This window comes from Vitis riparia, chromosome 1 (assembly GCF_004353265.1).
Source record: "Vitis riparia cultivar Riparia Gloire de Montpellier isolate 1030 chromosome 1, EGFV_Vit.rip_1.0, whole genome shotgun sequence".
NCBI classification, from domain to species: domain Eukaryota; kingdom Viridiplantae; phylum Streptophyta; class Magnoliopsida; order Vitales; family Vitaceae; genus Vitis; species Vitis riparia.
The window spans coordinates 10672896-10690555 of NC_048431.1; the positions used below are offsets into that span (position 1 = coordinate 10672896).

General features: G+C 33.6%; 2 protein-coding genes across 5 annotated transcripts; both read right to left on the bottom strand.

Moving 5' to 3' along the window:
- Positions 1-5144: 5144 nt before the first annotated feature.
- On the bottom strand, positions 5145-10903 carry LOC117905614 (zinc finger protein GIS-like). Of its 2 annotated transcripts, XM_034818586.1 has the most exons (3): positions 10711-10903; positions 7776-7925; positions 5145-6259 (listed from the first exon to the last, which is right to left on the bottom strand). In XM_034818586.1, exon 3 carries the CDS (start codon positions 6257-6259, stop codon positions 5405-5407), a length of 855 nt encoding a protein of 284 aa, XP_034674477.1. In that variant the 5' UTR covers positions 7776-7925; positions 10711-10903; the 3' UTR covers positions 5145-5404. The 2 variants fall into 2 exon arrangements, with proteins under 2 accessions (XP_034674477.1, XP_034674418.1); XM_034818527.1 differs by having other exon boundaries at positions 5145-7925.
- A 606-nt stretch (positions 10904-11509) lies between these two features.
- LOC117924944 lies at positions 11510-16087 on the bottom strand. 3 transcript variants are annotated; one of them, XM_034843698.1, is made up of 7 exons: positions 15820-16087; positions 15232-15371; positions 14728-14777; positions 14067-14626; positions 13290-13370; positions 12865-12927; positions 11510-11777 (listed from the first exon to the last, which is right to left on the bottom strand). In XM_034843698.1, exons 2-7 carry the CDS (start codon positions 15348-15350, stop codon positions 11721-11723), a joined length of 930 nt encoding a protein of 309 aa, XP_034699589.1. In that variant the 5' UTR covers positions 15351-15371; positions 15820-16087; the 3' UTR covers positions 11510-11720. The 3 variants fall into 3 exon arrangements, with proteins under 3 accessions (XP_034699589.1, XP_034699584.1, XP_034699596.1); XM_034843693.1 differs by having other exon boundaries at positions 15815-16087; XM_034843705.1 differs by lacking the exon at positions 13290-13370 and having other exon boundaries at positions 15815-16087.
- Between the last annotated feature and the right edge of the window lie 1573 nt (positions 16088-17660).

Here is a 17660-nt window from a genome sequence, read left to right on the forward strand (position 1 = left end):
TACATCCATATCAAACTTATGTTACAAAATATATTAGGCATCAACAATAAGGATGGATAAATGCAAGAAGGAATGAAGTAAGGGGTTACATCATGGAAGATGACCATTTGTCAAATACAATGATCAAATCATAATACATTAGACATGGATCATAAAGAACAGGGGCATCAACAATATGTAGAAGCATCATGATCTTCATAATCTTCATATTAGCATCATCATCAACAGTAAAGACCTATCAATAGAAGGGCATTAGTAGTAGCAAAGGCAAGGGCAAGGGCAAGGGCATCACTGAGAGTCAAGGTATAAGAACCATTAGAGGCATATTTGACATTTTCAAAAAAGAAATAAAAAAAAACCCTTTCAACTTCAACGAGCTCTCTTAAATCGGAGCTTGTCATGATGAAAATAATAGAGGACTTTTAGGTTATAACGATGCAAGATTTCCAAAGCATTGCAACTGCTACAATTATGACCAAAATAAACCAATCAATATTCTTACAATGAATAACTATAATGTGCCTACAATCAATAACTACAACACATTAATGAAGAGAACAATCATAATATTAAGCATTAATACCAATACATCTAAGGGTTAGATTGAAACATATATAAATTCAAAGATTATAGTGCAAACTTAAATATTTAAGTAGCGTATTTGGCCTATAAACTAAAACATCACAACCCTTCATCCAATAAACTCATTCACACGTAACAATGATAAGCATTACTAACATCATATAAACAAAAAAACAAAAAATACAAAAAAAAAAAAAATACAAAACAAAACCAAACAAAACATAAGTGCAATTAAAACTTATTTGAATGTTTTTCAAATCTCTCTAATTTCCTCTACAAAATGTTTCACATCAATACAAGAGGATTTTGGCTTTCCCTTCTCTTCCAACTACAAGGGAATTCCCATCTTCAACCCATTTCCCTTTGATCAGGCTCCCAACACTTAGGTTATGTTTGGTTCCAAGAAAATTTGAGGGAAAATGCGAGAGAAAGAAACTAGAGAAAAAAAAGAGAAAGAAAGAAAGAAAATGTGAAGATAAAAGTAGATTTAAAGTTAATAAATTATTTTTGTATACTACTTAAATCACATTTCACAACTTTTTTCTTTTTTATATAACGATTAAATAATTTTAAAATATATAAAATTTTAACTAATTTTAATTATATTTGATTTTTTTCTTTCATATATTTTATAGATAAACTAAATCTAAGAAAATGATTTTTTTTAGCATTTTTTAAAATTTCCCTAATACTTTTCAATAACCAAACATAACCTTAAATAAATTGCAAGTTTTTGTTGAATAAGTGAACGGAAGTCAATTTGGATTTCTCTAGGTTTGCATGATCTTTACAACAACTTTCTTCACATAGTAATATATTCAACTTTTGAATATAACACCAAATAAAGATGCCGTAGGTGGCGAGCACAAACCTTCTTCAACAAAAATTACAAAAATTAGGGTAATTGATAAAAAATTGAGGAGATACCCTTAATCTAATTTAAACTCATTTCTTCCAAAATATTATATTTAGGGTTTGAACAACTACCTCTACAAACCATTGTTTTCACCTTTTCTTCGTAATTGATTTGGTTCAAAATGAATAACAAGTGTAGAGATTTAGGGTTTTTTTAGTTGAGAAGGAAAGAAAAGTGTAGTGCTCTAGGGTTCTAGCTGATATTGTAAGAGAAAAAAATGGGATTAGGACTTCAATTTCAATTGATTATGGAGAAAATGGTGTTTTAACGAGGGTCATGCTCTACTCTGAAAGCAAGCAAGAACATTTTTAGGTTTTGAAAACATTTTAAACAATTACATCATTAGTAGAATAACGGTCAACAACTCTAGTTAATGATCAAAGGGGCTTTAGAATACTTTAAAAAAACTTGGGGACTATATAATTGTTAGATGCCTCAAGGGATGTTTTGTATAATTTTTACTTCACAAAATGTTGTTTCTTACAAATAATTTTTAAATAATAATATTATTTAAATAATAAAAAAGTTCATAGTTAGTCTATATATGCTTGTATATTCCTTCTGATTGTCTTATATTATAAGAGGATGGTATAGGATAATAATGATATTATGAAGAAGACAAAGTGGGCTTACTCATAACGGGTTGCAGTCGAAACCACTATGGGCTCAACGTATTGGACTCAAGATTGAAGCCCACTTTAAGAGGATTTTCCCCCAGCTTAGCTTTTTATCTCTTAAACCCTACGTAGATTTTTAAATTTATTATTTGAAGTTACTTTTGAATTATTTAATTAATAAGAATGTAAAAAAAAATAAAGTAGCATATTATTATGACTGATAAAGAGATTTTTGTTAAAAGATGGATTACACTTTATATTTGAAGCAACATTATTGCAAGTTCATCAAATTTTAGGAAACGTGAATGAACTTTTTCTTTCATTTTTCTTTTTGTCCATTAAAAATAAAAATAAAAACCCTCTACAATTTGCTCCAATGTAATTCATGAACTCATCCCTAAAAATCTTTGTAATATTCTCAAAAGTTTTTCTTCTTCTTAATTACATGGTTGGTGAATATTGAGATTCTTCTTTCCTTTTCAATACATCTCTAAATTTTAACTCAAATCAATTACTTAAAACACATGTTTTTTTTTTCAAGCTTATTTATTCCATGTATTTTTGGTTGAGTATGTTCTAAGTCAGGAATTTTTACTCTTCCCTTTTACATTTTCGTTGCCTATCATTTCTGTCGTGTCTATCCATATAAAAAAATTGGTCAATGTCAACTATAATGATTGAAAATAAGTGAAGCAAACGATTCATATCGAGTTGATTGGTTGAGATTCCGTGCTCATCTCGTTCAATTGCAAGTTCATCAAATTTTAGGAAACGTGAATGAACTTTTTCTTTCATTTTTCTTTTTGTCCATTAAAAATAAAAATAAAAAACCTCTACAATTTGCTCCAATGGTATTCATGAACTCATCCCTAAAAATCTTTGTAATATTCTCAAAAGTTTTTCTTCTTCTTAATTACATGGTTGGTGAATATTGAGATTCTTCTTTTCTTTTCAATACATCTCTAAATTTTAACTCAAATCAATTACTTAAAACACATGTTTTTTTTTTTCGAACTTATTCTTCCATGTATTTTTGATTGAGTATGTTCTAAGTCAGGAATTTTTACTCTTCTCTTTTGCATTTTCATTGCCTATCATTTATGTCGTGTTTATCCATATAAAAAAACTGGTCAATGTCAACTATAATGATTGAAAATAAGTGAAGCAAACGATTCATTCTGATAACTTTGAATCAAATGAATTCCTTTGAATTACTTGACCGTACAAAATTGATCGAGTGGATTGGTTGAGATTCCGTGCTCATCTCGTTCAAGTTAAAGAAATGTGAAAATATCATATATGAACCCATACTCATTTTGTGACCTCTCACCAAAATAAAATGATCTCAATTACAAAATATCTATGAAAAAAAAAATCAAATGTAATGACTTCAGTATTATGGTAAAGAAATGATATCATTCATATGGGTATTGGAGGGATGTCATTTAAAGGTCAAAATGTCATGGGTGAGGGGAAAGGCCATTGGAAGCTTACCGGGTCAATTGCTAAATTGAATGGTTGAAGGCAATATATTAAAGAAAAATAAGTGTAAGGAAGGTTAGATGACTAGCCACCTAAACAATTAGAATAATCACATATTGTTTCAAGAGCACGTGTACGTTTGCATGTAGAATTGTGCACAATTATTTTTTCCTGGGTGCTTATGCCAAATCTAAGCCTATTCATTAATTAAATATCCCGTGCAATTTTAAAACTTGGATAAATGATGTGTCAGCTTCATCAATGAGTTGTCAGAATTTCTTTCTTCGGATTCGTCTCACAAAAAATATGATAAACAGTACTTTTCAATTGCTGTGACAAATGACACAAACATAAACAATAACTAAGAACCAGTCATCCTCCCAAATAACATGTATGGATAATTGCAACATTTTTAAAATAGTTTTTTTTTCTTAATAATAATTCTCGAATACAATTTTCTTATGTTCTAGAACAAGGGTTTATTTCAAAATTTGAAATGTGCTCCATTTGTTTATTGTATATATATTATCTGATGCTTCGTTTTGAATTGTCTTCGGCTTTGTGTGATCATTTTGGAAAGTAATCTTAAAAAAAGAAATAAAAATTAAAAAATGATTAAAATATGTTGTTATAAAAAACACTTTATTTTCAGGGTTTCTCAAAAAATAAACTTTTTTTTTTAAATCTGAAATTTGTTAAACAATCAATTCTTTATATATATATATATATATATATATATATACTAACAAATGAAGACAGATGAAATTTAAATTCATGTCAAACAAACTCTGATATCATGTTAAACAAAAATATGATACTTCTTTAACGTTTTTTATGAAGGGGATAGACAAAATTTGAGTTCATTTCTAACAGATGAAATTTAGTTTCATGTGGAACAAATTCTGATACAATGTTAAACAATCAATGTTTCTAAAAAAGTAAGTTTGCAAGATTTAAGTTGAATATGTATATCATGCTTTCTTAACAAAAATAATTCCAAATTGATTCATAATTTCTCGTTTTTAGATTGATTTGGTGCGTTGTGTTTAGATTGAATTAGATTTTTGGTTATGAAACTCATGTAAGCTTTAAACTCCCAAGAGTATGAACATGATTTCATTACACGTAAAGTTTTTTTCTTTCTTTTCAGCAAAGAAAAATCTTGAATAGTGGGAATTGTTGTTGTTGGAGATTTATTTTTGACTTTTAATATTTTGTTCCCATTATGAGCATTCGAATTCAATCAATGGATGAACCACTTTGTTACTTTTCCATATAAACATATTAAAAAAGAGACCGCATAATAAACACTCTTTCCTACATAATTCTTATTAAATTAATGAAAGCCAAACAAAGAAAAGGTCAGCAGAAACTGTAGAAATGCAGGGCCCTTCATGGATGACTTGTTGAGAAAGGAAAATTATGAAGGGAACTTTCCTGGCTATTACTCAGAGTACAAGTTGTTCATTCTAAGTAAATATAATTCAAGCACACAATTCAAAGCAAAATATATGGAAAACTTGGCTTCCACCTACTACACCAAACTCTAGAAATTAAGTCCACATTCTGGAAGCTCTGCTTGATTATGGTATGCCCACGGCAAGTCTTTGCATTTGTATGATAAAAAATGAACCATAATGGTAATATAATAGTATTATCACTGATCTAATGTTTTTCTTTTGTAATTGCCAGCTGCCTCTGAAGCGAGCGGCCAATTATCATGAATACAAACAGTTTTTTTTTTTTTTTTTTTTTTGTTGAAGATGAAGAAAAAAAAGAATATAAATCATCCATATACTGGAGCAAGCTATATCCCACTTCTGGAGGAGCTTCTGATGTTTGGTTGCACGCTGAGTCCTAACTGAAGATCCAAGGATTTACAGTTTTGCTTTGAAACGGGCAAGGGGGAAGGCTTGATGATGGCAGGCTTGTTCTGTCCGGATCCATCAGCATGTGTGAGAGTGAACATACAGGTATCCTGTTGAAGTGGGAGGTTAGCAGGGGGGGCACACCACTTGGAAAACTGAGACTTCTTGAGATGGGTATCTTGATCAAATGGAGTGAAACTAATCTGAGATTCATCGTCGGGAGATTGGCAGGAGGGATCATAGAACCATAGGGCTGAGCCATGGTAAGTGAAACTATGGTTGTTCTGCAAGGGCTGAAGATAATGGTTGATACTAGCCTTCCTTGCTTGGAGCTGCAACCTCTTCTTCTTCATTCTCTCCTTCTTGTGGGCGTTTTGATGACCCCCCAATGCCTGCGAGTTTGCAAATTCCTTGAAACAATATTGGCACTCGAACTTCTTGTCCTCTGGCTCTACTGTTGAGTTCTTCTCTATAGAGGGTTTTTCCCTCCCAGATGAATCTGTGTTTGAGGAATTTACACTTTCATCTCTTTCCACAGACTCCTTCAGGCAGCTCTCACCTTTCTTATATGGATCAAGCTCAAACCCAAATAACCTAAGCTTCTTCTCAACGCTGGTTCCGGCAGAATCCCCATGTTCTCCATCTGATATGGGAGAAAGGAGGCTAGAACCATCTTTCTCCATCCTTGTTGAAATGAGAAAACAAGTATATTTTGCAGTGGTGATGTACCGCTTTGTTGTTTTGCTTCTCTTCCTTTTATAGTAAACTAAATGGGTTGTCGACATGCATTGCATCTCAAAGAAGAATAGTTTAATAATCATAAACAGCATAAACGTACCCAATGGTCAATTGAAAAGTAGGAGAAGAAAAGTCAGATGAGGGAAGCTGTTTCATGCAATATTGGCTTAAAATACATTTTTTTTTCCTTATTGCAGTAGATACACTTCAAACTTCCCCATCGGAGAGGATTCAGTGTGTTTAATTAGCAGCGAATCCATGGTCCATAAGCACTTTAATAATTCAACAAACATGCAATTATGGCACCACTTGGGCATTTTAAACAAATATTCCGTGCTTAAAGAGGAGAGAAATGCTACTATAATAACTGAAATAACAAAAGTCAATGAAAGGTGGGATGTAATCAACTGGAAGGAAGGCGCTCCAACTCTACAACAAATCTCCCACTGTACTTAAATGCCTATTAAAGATTATTTCTCTTGACCATCTAATGAGCCAGTGGATTCATGTTTGTCTTCTACCGGAGCTTATCATATAATATTAAACAAAAAAAAGAAAGGAAGCATATAAAGATCAAACTGCGGGTGCCCAGTCCCATCCACTACAGGGCTCAAAGTAATGTTTATAAAATGTTGAAAACTGTAGGATTGTGATTATTCAGCACCATGAAGCTTCTTTGTAATTATCCCTCCACCCACAGCAAATAAAAAAAGGGCATAAATACGTCTATCTTGACCATGTTTTGGGATAGGAAGGGAGAGTAGTTGTTAAACAAAGGAATATAAGAAGTGGGTAATGATGTAAGCATATATACTAATTGAAGGGTCTTCGACCAGATCTGGGCATATCTTCTTAGAGCAGGCAAACCCTATATTTTATTCCCAAAAGCATATGTTTAGAGGTGAATCAAGTCATCAGCTAATATTATTCACTAAATAAGCAAAGCATTTGTGTTGGACAGTTGTTCCAGTTGGGCCCCACCTTTGCTACCTTTGGAGACATGTAAGAAACTATTAGATTGTGTTGTTATTCCATTGTCTCAAACTAGATCTTCCATTGGTGGACTGCTTCCACCAATAGATCTCTCATTCTCATCAACTCCCACTCCTTTTCTTTTCTTTTCAATATATTCAAATAGCTTTCTTGCTTTAGGAGAAGAATTCCAAGTAGGCATGCTGTCATCAACCATTTCACAATCTTAGCATGTGGAATAAAATGAACCCATTTCGAGTAGGATAGATTATGGTGGCCGCTGGGTGGGTGGGTCGGTTGATTGATTGATTTCATCTCATTTTGTTTCACTCAGTGATCCCTGGTAGATGGAAGATCATAATGTGGCCCCTACCATCAGCCACCACAATTCTCTATCCTCATCTACTCTATTTTACCTCTCTTCTGAACAAATCCAGAAAGAGATAAAATATTATAAAACTACAAAGAGTGCCAAAATTGACCAGGACTACAATATTGGCAACAATAATTTAATTTCTTATTCTAAGTTACTGTCAACAACAGAAAATTTGGAGAGGGCATCCTAGGTTGTGTTATGGGAAGTATTTATAGGTTAGCTACCTTTTATGATGCATCTGTGGCAGAGCTTCTTGTGGACAACGGAAGATAGGTCAGATGCATTTCAAGTCTTGTTTAGCATCATTTGATGCCTGCTTCAGCTGCTAATTACACCTGAGGCCTTCATCCATAAAATTTGCAATAACTACGTACCTGAAGTGCACAAAATATTGCATTAAAAACAACTGATATAAATAGATATAAGAATATGACTATCCACTTGTTCTTCTGCTCACAAAGCTTATTTCACATTTCATGCAGTTCAATAATAGGTTATTGTTTTAGGGTGGTGGGGAGAGAGTTGGTCCTGAATGTTTTCCAGTTATGTCAGAGCAGCCAACAAATGGTGAAACTAACACCCACACATGGCAAGGCACTGGAAAGTTCATCTAGGAAATGGGAACTTTTAAAAAGTGGGGACATTAATCAGAACACAAATGGCATAACGATAAGAAAACAAGAAACTTTGTCCTACAGTTTGATAGGGCTGATTTTCAAAGAAAAAAATGAGACTATACCCTGGTATTTCCATTCCAAAATCATAATGATTATTTTTAAAAAAATATAAGCACATGCCAAGCCAACCAACATGGGAAAGATACAGCAGTACAAGATTGACCTAACCAAAATTCAAGCTAACCCACTGTCGGGAAATAAAAGCCAAAATCAGAAAGGTTTGTTTTCCCATATTTACTCTTCCTTTTCTCTTTCCAATCTTTGCAAATCTCAACAACAGAAGTATGTTTTGAAAATCACCACTTTATGCAATAGGTAAGACTAAACGGCCCCTAATTATTTTTGTGATTTGCAACTGAAAGAGCCATGACTCACATGAGCTTAAGGATATAATCAAATTGTCAAGGTGAAGCGTGGATATATGCTGTTACCATCAGAATTTAATAAGAAAACTAGAAGATGGCATTATGAAAACAAACAAGTTGCTTCGTTGATTCTAAACCTAGTTTGCCAACTCCATTGGGAATTTTTTGGTGTGAAACAACACCATAACATATCTCAGAAGCACTTAAAAAGATCGATGACATTTGAAGATTACAATATTGCAATTCTATTTATTATCTACTTCAACGCAAAACTTGAGGCCATGAAAAGAAGCATGCCTTAGGCTGCTGTTTATTTTTTTATTTATTGTGTCCCTCTATCGTTCCCTTGTTCTTCAAGTAGCAGCATGCTCACGCATGTCTTTCACATATGAGGCAAGTGGTAGCCCAGTCTCAAACCATTATACTCATGCTTCTTTACTCTGTAATTGGTTTTGCACTTTGTCTACATTATTTAGGAGCAATCATGGATATAAAGCAAGTGCTTTTGGGCCAACTTGTGTAAGGGATACCCAATGTGGCTACAATTAGAAAACTTATCAACATGATTTCCAGCTGCATAAATATATATTCTATTCTTCTCCTTTTCCCTAAAAGCATTGCCTTTTTGGATGAATATCTGCTCGTACAAAGCACAATTCATCTTGGATGAACTAGCGGGGCAGCAATTCAAAAGTCCATGACTTTTCATTGTCTAATGAGAATGGAAAGGGTCCATGAGAAAATATCATGAATTTTAAAGTACAAAAAACCTCATCCTTCTACAATGCTTTTAGAGCTACACTGTTGAAATTCAAGAAAAATTGAAATCAAATTGTTGTGAAAATGCTGACTCAAATGAGAATCAATTCCCCACAATGCAATGGTAAGGCAGAGGGAGTACTCTCAGAAACGAGTAATTCAAGGCTGACCATCAGGAATTTGGCATCTCTAGGATCACAGCTTTCACAATCTGGTGAGGACAGAGCTTGACACTGCTCATTGGACAAGTGAATGACACAGTAGAGGGGCAACAGTGTATAAAAGCAGGCGGGAACGAGCCCAAGCAGTGAAGAGAAGAGGTCCACTATGGCAACCATATGGCTACGTCCTACTAGAATCCCTTCAATAATGCCCACAACCAGAAGAAATCCATGAGGCTTTGGCAGCAATACCAATTGACAACTGCCACCTCCCAAATATTCAATACAGATAGACTCCCAAAGTTGTTCGGAAATTCATTTTTCTATCTATTTTTCACACCTGATGTAAAATCATCTGACCTATCCAGTTGGTTAAATTTTCAAGTGTCAAAACTATGCCAGACTTTACTAGGAATCTCCTACACAGATAACAAAGATTATCTGCACAAATTGATATACTTGTTTCTAGATAAAGGACTTCGGATCCGGGAGATTACTGGCCAAGGGTGGTACCAAAGGCCAAAAACTAGATGCTCTGGAAGAGAGAGGCCATTTCCCCATTTTCCTCGGGCATTAAACAGTGACAAAAAAGAGAGGAAGAACTAAAGAATGAAAATTTGACATCCTTGACGTAAAGAAATTTCTTTTCTTAGTGCGAATAAATGTCTCCCTGAAAATGCATTTATTGAGAACTAGCACTTGTTCATGAACTCAAATCCCTGAAACTAGTAGAGCATGTGAAATTTATGATAAAATGAATTGTGATTTGCGGGGTCCATTACCCACTCTCACACTTTCCTACTTCCACTCCTGTAATGCCTTAGTGGATGATATCACAAGTAGCATCTGGTTTTATCAACACAAGCACAAAGCGCCTTTTGTGACTATCCAGAAGTCATTAGAGTTGTCTTGGAAAACAGAAGCAAAGTCAGTCTGGTAACCATCCAAATAAAGCTAAGGGTCCCATTAATGCTTTCTATGCTAGTACAAATGGATGAAACTTTCACCGAAAACACTTCCTATCTTGAAAGCAAGACCACAGATTTGAAATTTTCATACTACTCAATTACATCCACATCACTAATTAAAGCAATCTAAATGAATAATCATAATCTGACGAAAGCAACACCAGATTCACAAAATTTTGGCATAAGAATCTCAGAATTTCAAGGATTGGAGACCGAAAGCAGAACTCACGAAAAGATTTACGGATGTCAACGAATTAACGCATCCTGCATAAAATTTCAGCGAAAATCGTATGCTTCTCCCTTCTCCAATCTTGCTTTGAGATCTCGACCCTCGTTTGGTTTCTGAGAAAATCAAACAAAAGGAAGAACAATTTTTGAATCTTTATGCTGTGTTGAAAACAATGAAATCTGAAAATTGGATTCCCCGATCCGGTTTCTGGAACGCTCAAATGAACGTCTAAGAAGCAACAAAAATAAAATAAAAATACTTTTAAAGTAGTGTTTAACATTCAAATATTCTTTCCTAGCTCACAATCCTGGATGGTCATTGGTAAAAAGTGAATGATGTAAGAGTAAAGCGTTAAAAGTGATAATAGAAAAGGAAAAAAATGATTGTGCAAATCTTATGGCTAGATTGGAATCCACTTTTCTAGTTGGACCCTGCTTTATTCTTAACATGAGACTCCAAAATGTGGGCGATCAAGAGGACTCCAAAATGTGGGCGATCAAGAGGAATGAAACTTTAACCGTTACATCACCTCTGAGATGTGAACTACATCATCATCTGATCCTGACAAAAATCTAAGTTAAAAACGAGCATCACAATGTTCATGGATCACGCCCACAGTAGTTTGAGCACTTGGAGAGTGGATTCTGTGTCTACACTCCTCAAGAGACTGTAAACGAAGAGGCATTTTAACAAACATAAATAAAACCTCTTTTCCACTTGTTCAGTTTCCACAATATTCTCTCTTCCAAGTGAAATGTGAAAGAAGTATAAAATTATTGAGTGGAAAGAAAGCATCATGCATTGCAAAATTTCTTACCCTCGTATTAATATACGAATCAATGTAGTTATTCTTGACTGCAAAAATGTGACAACGGGTTCATAGGTTGCCAACCCCAATTTAATAAGATTACATAGTATAAATTTAATGCTAAAGATTCTTGAATATGTGCTTTCCATCAAAAAATAAGAACTACTGCTCCTAAAATTTATGGGCTTGTGAAGTACATGGGTCATAATTGCCTGTTGGAACGCGACAAGATAGCGAGAAGAATCTTCTTCCTAGGCCCCTGCAATGCAAGTAACTTTAATAAGAAACAAAAAGAGAACTAATTTGAAGTCTGATCATGGGAGGGAAAGAGAGATTGTAGATGGATGACAAAGGCTAACTGAAGTACTTATAGGGCCCTTTCAAGCATCATTACCTTCATTTGTGGTGCAAAAGATTACAAAATAAAGGGCAAAACAAGAAGAAAAACTAAAGAACCAGCTGAAAAAAACACTAGGAAGAAATAAATCAATTAATAGAAAGTTTGCCTACGGCTTGACGATATAACATTGGAACTCTCAGGAATCAGGACTACTGTTAGCATGGACACACACTTAAAACGGTTATTTGTTAGAGCTGAAACAGCATAAACTTATATTACACATATTTTCAAAAGAATCATGACAGGGAGTTTGGAGGTCCTGTAAAAATGCAACCCTTGCAATTACAACAAATCCATCCCTTAGAATTGATGCATTACAGAGCAAAAAGGAATTTGGAGAAACATTTATGCATCAAAGAAATTAAGGTTAACAAAGTAACATGGACCCATTCCAAATACTGCCATAGGAAAACTGCAGTTTTATTGGCAGTTCAAACTCTTTGCCTTAGGAAGCAAAATGGTATGAAAAAGGATTTTTGTTTCATAGAGATTCTATGAAATCCTCCTGGAAGCTGTGCAAGATAGGAAAAGGTTAAGTTCACTGATTGTTTAACCAATTCTGGTACTGACTGAATTTCCAAAATAACCAAATTACATGGCACACTGTCTTTATTCCGACTAAATTTGGAAAAAGAAAAGTCTTGTTATTCATTACACAGTGGTCAGGGACATTTTCATCACATAATGCAGCATGAATAGCCATATCACAGGCTTCAAATGAAGCAATGCACTTCCAACAACAAAAGCCCCCAAACAAATGGCACTTGTTCTTTTGTAAGGGTAAGAGAGACATGGCACTGCATTTTAATGGGCAGGCAAGAAAGTGGAGGAATCTGGTAAAGTGGTAATTAGCAATTGATGTTGCCTGAAAATAGATTTGCAAGACAAATGAGAGAGAGAGAGAGAGAGAGAGGAAAAGTAGAATAAAAGAAACAACTGAAAATACCATTGGAATTCCCAACTCTTTAAGGTCATGCTCCCCCATCTGCTTCAGCGCAGCCATGTCCACCTGCAGAATGGATCAAATATGTCAGCTATTGGTTGAAATTACACAGGGAAAAAAATTCCATATTTTAGAAAACATTCTATTTTTCAGTTGGTGAACATTGCCTGCACATGCAAAAAAGAAAAGTAAAATGAAAAGGAAAGCAACATAAGGAATAGTCACAAAAAAAAGAAAAAAAAAAAAGGCATCCAACAGTTTTATCTTATTTTCACTCCTTTTCATAGGAAGACCATGTTTCATCAAACTACATAAATTTTTTTGCTTCAGAAAAACTCAAGCTTGAACGAAAATTGGTACAGAATTCGTCACAATGGTTCCACCCTCACTCAAAGAGCATTTAATAGAACATGACAGAAGTTACATACTTCCTCAGCCTTAAAATAAATGGCATATTTTCCCAGACCCAGAGAATGTAACAAGCTGTCAACAGTAGGCTGTTCATCACCCTACATTATAAACAACCAAAAGAAAAGGTGCTCAGCAGATGCATGTACAAAAACAATATTAGGAATAGATACAAAACATCAAAATAAACTCCTAAAGCTAAATTGAACTCTACTGCAGTAAATAACTGTGAAAGGACAGAGCTCCACTAATTATGCTTTTAGCAGAATTATTAAAGCAATTAGGAGCAAAAGCAAGAAAGCGTACAACTTCCCATAACTGTAGCAGACATGAAGTTAAAGTGAAACAAGTTGATTTACATATATGATTTTCTTGCAGAGCATCATAAATTTCAGCCTTGAAATTAACTGGAGCAAGAAAAACTTGTTAGATGCAAAGACTCTAACCAAAACTTCATAATTGCATTCTCACTTTGTAACCACATTCCCTTTTTGTATACAATAAATTCTAAGGATCTGTATATCAGAAATAAAGAACTTCAAATATCATAGGTACATATGATGAAGCTATTTATATGCAATATAAGATATCTTTTTCTGAACCTTTAAAAGATGAATATGATAACAGAAAAAAAAAAAAAGATTTAGTATATTAGGAAATAAGATAAGCAACAAAATGAACTAATTAAAATATGTGGAAGGTGAACATTAAAATTAGCTCCCAGGCAATACAATACAATGTTGCAGGGTTAAGTACAAAGAGAAAAATATTGAAGTCCAAAGGTAAGTGGCTTGTACTATGTATGAATTTTTCTGTACAATGTTGCTCGATGGTTGGAGGTGGGCTTGCATTGGTGCTACAGGTTTTGCACTGCCAGTCGGTAGTGTAGATTTTGTCATAAAAGGTGTAGTGCCCATACGTCCTGGAGGATCAAGAATATTATTGATTATAAATGGAGCTGATCTAACATCATCATATTTCTGGATTATTGGCCTTTTCTGTAGTTTTGGAACATTCATCTGTGGGGAGAGACTCCCAGTAGAACCAAAAATTCCATCTGGGTATCTTTGCTTTAATTGATCCAAAGACCAAGCAGAATAAGAATTTCTGGGCAAATTGATCTGTGGTGAATCTTCTGCACTTCTTCTGGAAGGAAGTTGGCCCCATGGGTTAGTCTCCTTTGTCTCAGGTCTGGGCTTCTGCATATCAACACTAGTTTCTGCATGCTTAACTGTCCTTGACAGCTTTTCACGAAGGTCCATGCCATTCAGCAGATCATTGGTTTGAGCTCGGAAAGACATGCTTTTTTGCATGATTTTGAACCGGAGATCATCTTTACCAATGCACTTCCCTTTAGCTATCCAAAGGAACCAAGGTTAATAATAAGAAAAATTGGAAAATACAGTATCACAGTGATATTTCAATGGATTGGAATATTTATATCAAGAAAGTCATTACCATTAACACCATTAGAACTCAAATGTAATTTGTTACGATCTCCTCGTTGTCTGCCAAGAGATTATATACAACCAGAAACATTAACTATAGAACAAAAGTTCCCATTCCATATTTTTAAAAAATGAATAGATAAATAAATAAATGAAGAATCTAAACAAAAAACCAGTGAAATATTTGTTTGTCCGGAAGGGTCTATTGCTGCAACCCAATTAGTAAAGACAGGTGTAAGATGACTCTAGATTTTAACAAGTTTGTTGTTATTTAGCATGGCCACAAGCTTAGTCCATCCTGGATTGGGTAACCAGTTGACTGTTTAATGATGTGATACTGATGCCTGTAATGGAACACACATGTTGAGATATCTGAATGCTGCTATAGTGTCCGTAGAAAGTAAATAACAGAGAAAGAAAAAAGTCAGACCAAACAACACAAATTTAAAACCTAGTTCAAGATAAACATTAGAAAAAAAAAAAAAAAAAAAATCAGATGGAATGAGAAACACACCGTTTATTGTTGAGTGGGTTTTCATGCATCAAAGAATCCACATTACTCCCTAATCGATCCTTCACAGACCTCTTACTTCCAGTGGCCGGGGGAGATTCCAAAAATGCACCATCCATCATAGGCCCTGCCCTCTTTACCACCTGCAAATGGATCCAAAGTGGATGCACTTCTAAATAGAGTATTTACTCCAGTAATTCATTGGGACCGTTTGGCTACTGAGAGAATGAAAACAAGAGAAAATCAAAATATTATGTTTCACGAGGCTTAGATTTCCCAAGACGAAAACACCCGACTTGGTTTAAGCTAAACGGTCCCATTAACCTCATCTGAAATAACACTTTAGTTTCCCCAAAAATCAAAAATTAAAAACACTCAAAATATTCCCTTTTTTGCTATTTTTCCTCAATGGAGCACAAGCATTCAAATGTTCATGGATTCAAGCAGACAGGTAGTGATAAACTCAGAAGAAAACCTCATAACCAATTTGAAGAAACCGAAAACAAAAAACAAAAAACAAATAAAAATAATAATAAAAAATTTAAAAATTATCAAAATAAACAAAGAAGCTTAAGAGAAGAAATACCTGACCAGTAGAGCCAAGGGTGATGGTGACTTGAGACCTCGAGGCTTCTGCCATATGAAGTTGGATGGAGTTCCAGAAGAAACCCTAGGATCAGCTCTGAGTAGATAGAAACATGATCTGAGACGTAGCGTTTTGGAATCGTAAAAAAACCTAATTAGGAAAACCCCCAACTACATTAAAGTTAAACAAACAAGGAAATTTCAATCAATCGGGGGCATCTGATTAACGGGACACTCTTCAGTCTTCACAGTCTATTGGAATTGGAACTTTGCAAGGCCGTATGATACTACTATTCATCTCATGGTTTGCTCACACTATATTTTATTTTTAATTTTTTAGTTAAAAAATAATAATAATAACGGTTACATAAAAAATTAAATATTATTTATGATTTTCATTAATACTTATTAATGAAAACTATTAATGTTATTTACGAGTTCTATTAATATTCAATATTGGAAATATTGATGAAAGCCATTTGGGAAGCCTATAAAAAAGCTTTTCATTCCATGTAATATGCATCCCTAAAAAAGAAAGAAATTTCTTACTTTTTCTCATTCTTTCTGTTTTTTATTCTCTCAACTTTCTCAATTCTCTTTTGTGACTTCTGCTTCCATATTATATATTACTATCAAAGTTATATATAATTTATCTATATTATATTTGTGTTGCATTTATCCTTATTTTACAACATGTTATTAGCATGAATTACTTTGAAGGTAATTCTCGTATCTTAAACTTGAAGTTATTTATATAGAATAAAATTTTATATATTTATATTATTGTTGATTGTTTTGTTACATATTGTTAAAAATTATAAACAAATTATTTGATTTTGTTTATAATAGAAGTTATACTAATGCTATCAATTTATTACAACCGATTCTGATAATATTGTTTTATCTTGGATCATTGATGCTAAAATACATCTTGATGCAATGAATCTTGGAGCTATAATCAAATAAGGAAATCAAGCATCCTTACAGGATAGTACAAAAATACTAATTTTCCTTCGTCATTATCTCTATGAAGGTTTAAAAAAGAAAAAAGAAAAAAGTTTTTGATAACAACTCACCAGTCTCGTCCAACTAGATTTGAATCATTCCCGGAAGTGAATGCAATATCGTCTCAAACTCGTAGATGAGGACGTGTCGTGGTCGTGGAAGAAATCCCTGATACCATGATTCTTATGGTAATAATTCATCAAATTCTCATAAAAGAAAAGTCTCATTGCACCACTAGAAGTGGAACAATACTGAGGCAAAATAAGAAAATGGAAAGTATTTACAAGATAAACCTCCTAAGAACCATAAGAATAATTATTATAAATGTGGTATGAAGGGACATTGGTTTATGTGTCTATCGTACGCCCAAACATTTGGTCGACCTTTACTAAGCATCAATAAAAGCAAAAAAAAAATAGATCGAGATGAACTTTACCGATGGTGATGGATTGGACCTAACCTATTACGACATTGATTTCTTTGGAGGTCCTAGTGAAAAAATAGACCATTTAATAAATGATGAGAATATTAACATTGATTAATGATACTTTATATATCAAATAATATAGTATTATGTCTTGTATTTACATCTTATTTTCTTTTGTTATTTACATTATGCCTTGTTTTTTTTAGTTATATCTAAAATCTATGTGTTATTTGGTCTCAAAATGAATGAGAATGATGTATGTCTTGTGGACTGTGCAACCATACAAACAATTCTTCGAGATAAAAGAAATTTTCTCGAATTGACATTAATAAAAGCTAATGCAAGTACCATATCTGGTACTAGAAACTTAGTTGAAGGCTCTAGAAGATCAAACATAACGCTACCATATGGAACT